The sequence below is a fragment of the Zea mays genome, chromosome 4 (genome assembly GCF_902167145.1).
Source record: "Zea mays cultivar B73 chromosome 4, Zm-B73-REFERENCE-NAM-5.0, whole genome shotgun sequence".
NCBI lineage: Eukaryota > Viridiplantae > Streptophyta > Magnoliopsida > Poales > Poaceae > Zea > Zea mays.
The window spans coordinates 140,987,455-140,996,912 of record NC_050099.1 but is presented as its reverse complement, the minus strand read 5'-3'; the positions used below and the strand labels follow the sequence as shown (position 1 = coordinate 140,996,912).

General features: G+C 41.0%; 1 protein-coding gene across 1 annotated transcript; it reads left to right on the top strand.

The window, feature by feature from the left end:
• Nucleotides 1–203: 203 nt before the first annotated feature.
• LOC100193062 (uncharacterized) lies at nt 204–4,124 on the top strand. The gene is made up of 5 exons (NM_001138228.2): nt 204–437; nt 2,410–2,485; nt 2,785–2,898; nt 3,481–3,582; nt 3,782–4,124. The coding sequence occupies exons 1-5, from the start codon at nt 316–318 to the stop codon at nt 3,824–3,826; spliced, it is 459 nt and encodes a 152-aa protein (NP_001131700.1). The 5' UTR covers nt 204–315; the 3' UTR covers nt 3,827–4,124.
• Nucleotides 4,125–9,458: the final 5,334 nt, after the last annotated feature.

Genomic DNA, 9,458 nt, shown 5'->3' with positions numbered 1-9,458 from the left:
GTCCAGGATGGGCCGCGACCGCGAGCAGAAGTCCAGCTCCCACTTCCGGATCGACGCCGGGACAGTCAGGCAGCGGGCGGGAGTGAGAGCGATGGCCGTCGCGGAGTGTGGTGTGGTGATCTCAAATCTTCCGCTTGGGCCGTGGGCCGGCCCAAGACCGTCAAGAAGCCCTACCTAAAACGGTGAGGCAAACGGATAACGACGACCTGATTTGGGAAAGAAAGCAAAAGAAACGAAACTAGAGGGTAGAACACGACGGTGTCCGGCGTCCGTAAAAAAGGAGGAGAGGAGGCCAGGGAGGCGGGGGCAGCAAGAATGGCGTGCTCCACCGGTCTCTGCTTCTTGGCGTCGATTCCTCCTCTCTCAGCCTCTTGTTCTTCTGGCTCCTCCTGCTTCCTCATGATCAAGCGTGTGTCCTCTGCTCCGTCCTTGTCCAGGTATGGTCTTGCTTCTTTGTTGCCCCGCCTCCTGGCCAATTCGTTGAAGCTTTCTTGAAATCCCAAATTAAGTTGCTCGATGATGTTAAATTTTGTTTTTTTCCTTGTTAGACGAGAATTTTGCATTGTTGTTCCTGAAGCTAGCCAACACGAAAACTGTTTGGTGTTGATTTCTGTTCTCTGCAGTCTTATGAACTTACCTTAAACTGCTATAAGTATTAAAGATTATTTTGTTGGAACTCCACATTCTGGTGTATCTGGTTTCCTTTCTTACCATATGTAGACTAGTTACTAATTTCAAGTTCAAACCCTGTTCTTCAGTTACAAACCCTTGGAAAAAAAAATTCGTTTCGACTTTTTGTTCAACTGCAAAGTGTTTCCACTTCCTCATTTGGGGTTGCAAGCAGCTAGGAGACCCGTACTTTTGAATTAATATCAGTTGATTTTACTTAGTTCTTGTTTGTTTGGGATTATAATCCACTCAGATTATATAATCTAACTTATTTTAAACAAAACATCAGTTCAAAATAAGTTAGATTATATTTTTTTAACAGAAAGGGGATTCCCCCTATTTCATTAAGAAATAGGACCACAGTTTTAACAACATTCAAACGAAAAAACTACTTATTACACCACTTAGCTCATAGAACTAAAAGAGCATAAGCAAGCCATCCAGGCCTAAGGTGGATCACTACAGTTTCTGACAAAAAAGTCATACCGCACAACCACTGCAACCACTACCAACCAGTTTTTGGCAAGGCCGACCACACACAAAGCCCCAGCGACCAGACAAAAGCAACACATTGTGAAACAAATACCCTAGAACCAAAAGGGCCTTCGAGAGCCAGGCAAGCCACACATCTAAAACAAACAGACATCACGCTCAACGTTAGTTGCACAGTCTTTTATCCATCGGCGCCCAGCCAAAATTCCTGTTGAAGACCTCCTTAACCATTCTTCTGAGAAGGGAGCTTCCTTCCAGCAGCATCTTTCTTGAAGTTTCTTTCTGAAGAATCGCCCAAGCATCCAACCAAGAGCAGCACAGAAACACAAGGTTAACAGCATTTAAAGAGGAAATGTTGTTGAAACAGAAATCATTTCTATGCTTCCACAACGACCAGAGAACTGCACTGCAACCAACAGTGATCAAATTTTTTTCATGACCTTTGAATTTGCATAACCATCTCCCAAACATATCATTAGCATTTTTGGGAAGAGTTAGAGACGGACAGGACATCTGAATAATTTTCCAAGAAAAAGATGCAACCTGGCAATTATAAAAGATATGGCTGGTTGTTTCAAGACAACCACACCACTCACAATTTACATTCCCTTGCCAGTTTTTCTTTCTCAGATTTTCCTTGGATAAGATTTTATCATTTATGACCAGTCAGAGGAAAACTTTAATTCTCTGAGGTATTTTTGCCTTCCAGATGAACCAACAAGGATCCCTGTTCATATTTACTTTAAAGTTTCTATAAGATGATTTCACTGAAAATCCTTTCTTATCAAGCAACCAACATGGTTTATCATTTCTGTCTATAAGACAGAAATCTGCACAGTTATTTTTTAAATCATCCAACAGATTGACCCCAGCTCCAAATAATCTTCTTCTAAAGATTAAGGAGTTACAGTTGTCTCTTAAGGCCCAATTCACATTTATCTCTTTATTAAGAGATAACTCAAAAAGTCTTTTGTATCTCATGGATAAAGGTTCATCACCACACCACTTATCCAACCAAAAACTAGTAGAGACACCATTTCCAATTTCCATTTTTCTGTTTTTACAATATTCCTGCTTACAGTCCATGAGGCCTCGCCAAAATTGAGAGTCTCCTTGTTTTTTTATAATCCTAAACAAACATGCTCTTAGTTTACTAATAATAGCTAATTCTGGTTTTGATTAGTGACATCAATAGTACTCGCATTACAACTTTACTGACCTCTGAGTTATATTACTTTTCTCTCATAGATGGACGATCCAATACAAGCAATTGGGACATACAATATATCGGAGAAGCCACGTTCTGGCCTTTGCTAGTGCAGATGTATGCATCAGGCTTTTTGAGCATACCATCTATTTTTTTAGGGTTGGTCGGATATGAAATTAATAATGTTTGTTGAGCATAACTTTATGTGATTTTTTTACAAGTTTAAGCTCAATTTCATATTCCTATATCCCAACCAGGACACCATAATTGCTTAGTACTCTTCACTTTATGCTTTATAATATCCCAGGTTCTGGAGAAAGTTATTCAACTTTATTTAGTGCCAGTTGCTGAATCCTTATTCTATATAATGCATCCTCTCTTGGTAGCTGAACTGGGTTTTTTTTCAAATGAATCAGGCACCACAAGGCAAAAGAAGCTCAGGTGAGAATGTTGTGATGGTTGATCCACTGGAAGCTAAGCGCCTAGCTGCTAAACAAATGCAAGAAATTAGGGCCAAAGAAAAGCTGAAGGTGCATTGTTGCTGTATTGGAGTGTATCATTCCTTAGACTAAATCAAATAATCAATCATATATGCTAATAGATGGAACCTTCGTAGTAAGGAAAAGTGGAAAACATATACCTTTTGTTTGGGCCAATTGTTGGTGCTGAATCGTTGTTTCAGAAAACTGGAAACAGAACTAGGCTTTTCCCTGTTCATGCTGTCCTGCAATATGAGAACGAGAAACACCATTGTAGTATTTGTTTGGTCGTAATTTTGTGTTCCGGAGCTGAATCGGAACGGTTCCTAGGTGTCAAATGCACCCTAAATTAAAAAAATCTACCTGTGGTGGAAATTATAGCTCATAAGAGAGATGCTGAAATTCATTTAGTGAAACATATATGTTTATTTTATTATTTCACTAATGTATGGTCTCCACTTTCTGTTAACAAATAGTTATTTAATCATCCATTAATTGGTGTCTGTTTGTCCTGGAGAACATCATCTGCTGCACTCCCCTCTGAATCCCAATATCAGTCTATATTATATATTGATGCTTCATTGTGTTTTCTTACTCTTCAAATTTGATCCGAATCACTGGTCTGTTGTGTAGAGGCGCCGTCAAGCAGAAGCGATCAACGGGGCATTGGCAGTGATAGGACTCACGGCTGGATTGCTAGTGGAGGCTCAGACAGGAAAGGACATCTTAGGGCAGGTACATAAACCAAATGTAGTAGAAATTCAGTTTTTAATATATACAAACTTTTACCATAACCAATAAACATAGCTTGGAAATGTTAAAATGGACAGCAGTAATGTCTGATACTAGATAATTATTTACTTAGAAACCAGAATGTTAATTACTGCTGTTTCGCGCTACTGATATGTGATCGTGTGCTCATCCATTTCTGCAGCTAGCTGGATATCTGACGGCTATTTCTAGTTTATTTGGGCAATAACACTGGACCATGGTTGGAGATTTATTTTTCACGTTCCACGGCCAGGAGAGGTCTTATCTGAATCTTATTTGATGGATCCACCCAATTTTTTTGGGAGCTGATCCCAGATGGATGTGGAATAGCGCACCCAGACTTGTATGTTGATCAAGCACGATAGCATGGGCTGAACATTAGTATTTCTATGTAGCACATCAATTTCTGACGATAGCGCCTGCTAAAGAGCAGTTCTATTCATACTCAAATGTGAAATGTTGAAGTCTTCGAGAAATCTTTTCCTTCTTCTGCCCAAACCATTAAGCTGATGGCACATTGGCACCTGCAGTGGATTGATGAGTCTCGCTAGCGTGTGACTTCATCTTGCCATGAAAATGTGAGTACCTTAGAGCATCTCCAACCGCTCAAGTTAATATCCCTATACCTACGGATTGGGTCTTCCAAAAAAATCTTTAGTACCTAAAGAAGTCTCTACTCCAATAGCTTCCTTTAATTTCCCTAAAAATTGGTAGCGGACAGCGGCATGGGGGGACTCATTCATAGTCTGCAGGCGGGCGCGGAAAGTGTGCCTGGTAATGAACGGGAAGAAGACGCTCTCATCTGTTGGGAGATGTAGAGCAGCCACTTGCACTCGACGTCCTGGATGGCGCGCACCGCAAGCTCGTTGAGCCGCTCGCCAAAGCACGAGGAGCAGTGGCGGTCTTACATTTTAGTGGCCCGGTCCGAGGCAAGTTTTAAACTAGAGGCCTTTCTAATTATTTTTTATATATACATGTTATCCAATATATATATCTAAAAATATTCATATTAAATAACAAATAAATAAATAAGTACATATTACAGTATAATCTTAAAATTTTATTCTAACATGTTTGAATATGATCTAGATATGAATATATCGTAGTTGTCAACTCTTCAATACTATACTGTTGAACTATTATGCCATAAAGTTATAGTCTAGACAATATAAGTATATATTTAGGGTTGGGCCTTTTGAAATCGGGGGCCCGGAGCGGTCGCCCCTCTGCCACACCCACAGGGTTGCTCCTGATGTAAAGCCCAAAATTTATATATAAAAAATAATAAAATAAATAAAAAAATAAATAAGGGATAAACACTATTTTTTTTATATAAACTTTTAGCTTGACTGCATACGAAGCCAGGCGTGTGTTGCATATTGAAGATATTTTTTAAATAAATAGACAATAAACTTTTAACTTTGAATAAAGTGCTCACTTATTTTATTAAAAAATATGAAAAAGGGTCCTTAATGATTTAATTGTGTGATTTATTCTTAATTAAGTCTACATGTTTTGAAGCATTTGCTTAGACAAGTAAAATAATATATATATATATATTCTATACTTGCATCATGTTGGGTCTCTTGTTTTGTTTATATTTAAAATGCTAACTCAGATTCAAATTTATTTGAAATAGAAAATAGGAAATAGAAATGGAAATAGAAAAGGAAAATAAAAAGAAAAGAAAGAAAACTCGCCTCGGGCCGAAACCCTACCGCAGCCCACTAAATCCCACACTGCAGCCAACTCGCGCGCGCAGGTTAATCCCCACTACCTCTGGCGCGCGGGTCCCGCTGTTCAGCTTCACTGGGCATGCTGCATCCACCTTCGATCACCGACGAGTGGACCCCTAAAGTCAGCTTAGTCTCATCGTAACAGAATCCCCATGGCAGAACAAACCAGGGTCGCCATGGCCGAGTGCCCGACGATCTCGCGGGTGGTTTTCTCGCTCGAATTTCGGGGCTAGCAGATATAAATCCTGAAGCGCCCTGCCCCTTTCCCCTCGTCATCTTCATCACGGAAAGCACCACGAGCTGGGAACTCGCTCAAGGAGGATCCCCTGACCGCGCCGCGCATAATCTCGTTGAAAGGGGCGTCTTCGGGGCTGGATTTGTGGCTCTGGGGAATCACTAGGTTGAGTAGAAGATATACAAAGCATCGGCATCCATGGGGAAGCTTCGGATTTGGCGCAATTGCTCGTCGTCGACATAACGCCGCCGCGGGCCGCCCTGTGTCATGGACGATGCTCCTGTGCACGTCATCCACGGTGAGCTCCTTCCCGGTTGCTTCGCTATTGATGCCCGCTTTAATTTTTGACCTGCCATAGGGTTAATCATGCCCGGGAATGCTATATTGGGGTGCTCCGGTGAGCTCCCTGGCTTGGGCTGGGATGCCACTGCTCGGCCTCGGTCGGGTGGTGGAAGAAAGCCCTAGGGCCGTTGGATTCGTAAGCGACGATCAGGATTAGATTGCGACCTCATTCAATCTGGGCCATCAAACTGATGTGGACGGTTAGGATTCGATTACAACATAGCCCGTCATTCGGTGTGATCGCAGCCGCTAGTTGTGTATCGAACGGTCGAGAATAGATCATAGAATAACTGTTCGGTTACATTGGTTCCTGGCCATCGAATCTCTATCTGATGGTTAATATTGCGTACCGGTTCAATTATGTGATGGCTTTTGATATGGGCCCTCGGTTCTGGATCGGCCGGATCTGGTTATCCCGTACCCTTTTCGTCGTGGCAAGTTTACTGAAAAGACCCCATAGAACCCTATAAACAACCTGCAGTCCACACTGTGGGGAATCCTGAGTCTGGGGAAACATTGCTAGTTAGCCCCTGTAGTTTCTGATAATTATGCGCCTAGTCCAGTGACTTAGGAAAGTAGGAAAAACAATATAGAAAATACTTTTCTAAGCACAAAAATAATTCTAGAACTTGTGAAATTCATAGTAAATTCATTTTAACTCCAAATTGAGTCATTCCAGTTGCAATAATTTTGTATTAATATTTTTTATCACCTAGTACCTTTGTTTAACCATGAAACTTGAATTAAAATTGTTCATTAGGATTAATCTATTCTAAGCACTAAATAATTTCGGAAATTCATAACATAATAACCGTAGCTCCGAATTTAATGGTTTTTGTTTCTACGATCTCGTAGCAACGCATAGAATATTATTACGCAGTTTATTCTTATGTTTGGTGTGATGTTAATTCTGCCTATACCATGTTTGTTTGTATTGCTACGACTAGCGCGAGGTTATGAGCCACCTAAAGAGCAAGTTGGTACCTGGAATCTTAAGTGCCAGGCAAGTTGTGCCCTTGATCACTTCTTTTTACCCAGTCATGTTCTTATTAATCATAATGATCTGCATAGGTTAATTTTGATGGGACCCAATAGGTTACCCTAGATTTTGACTATCTTTATACCTTGTTTCACCACTGATTTTACTACTAATTTTTTTGGTAGTACATGCTATTGCTTTATGTGGTTTTGGGTATAGAGATATTTATTACTCATGATTACACTTTTTATTATATGTTTATTATTTACTGTTCATGATAAGATCATTATGTTAATGGGAACATGGAGAACCACCCGGGAAAATAGTGCTACCATAAGGGTTTAATGGGACGCCCTTGGCTAACTAACTAGGAAAGCTAGTAGAAGACTACCTTACCTGAAAGGGGCAAGGGCAGTAGGGGAGTGGTAAGTGTAGGGAGGTCCTCGAGTTGATTTTGCTGCGATGGCGATCACGCGAGGTATTCCTGCAATGGAGCTTCCTATAAACTATAGCAGGTTTTTGGAAGCTAGTGGAACTTTGTAAAGGCCTCGTAGTGTTACCCTGCCTCGCCTCCTTGGTAGAGGTATATGGGATTGGCCGTCTCTTGGCAAATGGGTAACATGAATTGTGGGTAAAGATGCGCAACCTCTGCAGAGTGTAAAACTGGTATACTAGCCGTGCTCACGGGCATGAGCAGCTCGGACACTCACATGATTAATTTATGGAACTTAAATTAAATTTGTCATATGCATTGCATCGCAGGTGTTGTTATTACTTTTGTACTACTACTTAATTGGGTTGGTATTTACTTATACTTAGTAATTACTAATAAAATTTTGACCAACTTTAAAAGCTATGCTCAGCTTCAGCCATCCTCTTTGGTAAGCCTTACACTTCACGTGAGCTCCCACCTTTGGCGAGTTCATGCACATTATTCCCCACAACTTGTTGAGCTAAGAACGTATGTGAGCTCACTCTTGCTGTCTCACACCCCCACAGGTGAAGAACATGTACCACAGGATGAGGTGCTTGGAGAATGTTGTGATGTGTTCGTGAGAGATCTAGGTCGTCGTCTCCCAGTCAACTTTGGGTTGCTGGACCATCGTCTCCTTATAATGTATATATTTATTTATTTTGTACAGAACTCCTATTATATAGTAAAGATGTGACATTCGATCCTGTGCCATTAGGGATGGCAATGGGTCTGGTTCGGATCGGGTAGGAAAAATACCCGCCCGCGATCATACCCGCGGGGATTACTCATGCCCGCCCGCAACTATACCCGCGGGTAAAATTTTATGCCCGTGCCCATACCCATCGGGTATCGGGCGGGTATCGGGTACCCGTCAGATATAAAAAGATTTGCTAACACTTATCATAACTGATAAAAAAATAATTATCAAAATAATCGCATGCACATGTTTCCTAAGAAGTTTGTCGTTGAACATGAATTCATGATTAAAATTTAGTTCCTCATGAATTTAGTACGTGGTGAGTCAAGTGGTGCGGTGGTGCCTATGTATCAATAACTGTATTAACTGCTATTATGCAGCAGCAACAGTGCTTCTTGTGCATGCTACACTTATGGGCCATTTCAGAGCTCTCCTCACTACTCACTACTCACAATTGCGGATGAACTAGGCTAGTACCTGCGCCAAGGGACAACAGCCCAGCACTCAGTGTCGCCGTGGGCTAATGAGATAGGTCATTAGGTTGATATTTTTGGTGGGCTAAAAAGTTGTATCACAAATTTCGGATATCCACCGGGTACCCGCGGGCAAGAGATAAAACCCGTACCCGACCCGATTTTATCACGGGTCGGATACGGATAAGACCCGCGGGTCAAATTACGTACCCGAATCCGAACCCGATGGGTCGGATATCCATCGGATATCCGAACCCGCGGGTAAAATTGCCATCCCTATGTGCCATGATTCATCATATGTGTGAGACTTGGTCCCAGCACACCTGGTGATTGTTCGTGTCCGGGTCTTGGTGCCCCGAAACCCGGGTGTCACAGAAGTGTTATCAGAGGAATGTTGACTGTAGGACGAAACCTAGATAGAACTGGACAACCATTATTTACTTACCTCTGCTACTCTGATTCTTTCTAAACTTTTCTTAATCTTCTCTCATCTATTTCCGCTTTACTCTGATTATTCTTACCTTTTTCTTCTAAAGACAAATGTGGATTTCACACTTTGAAAACCTGTGCCTAAAGTGACCTTTAGGACTAGGAGACCTATTCTTAGGAACAAAAACAAAACTATTTTTGTAGATATTTGTATGCTTGAAAGTTTGTTCTTATGATGCTTGTTTGATTTGGATCTTTGATTGAGTGTGATGAGTTGTGGAGTAATGTCCACAATTGCATCTACATATACACCTAAACATAAGGGAAAATATTTACAAAATAGACAAAACAGAATATTCCCTATTAAAAATGGATCTATTAAACTAGATATATTTATAAGATAAACTAGATCAACTAAGAATATCCCCAATTGAATATAACAAATAGATCAATCTCATCTTAAAAGATTCTATC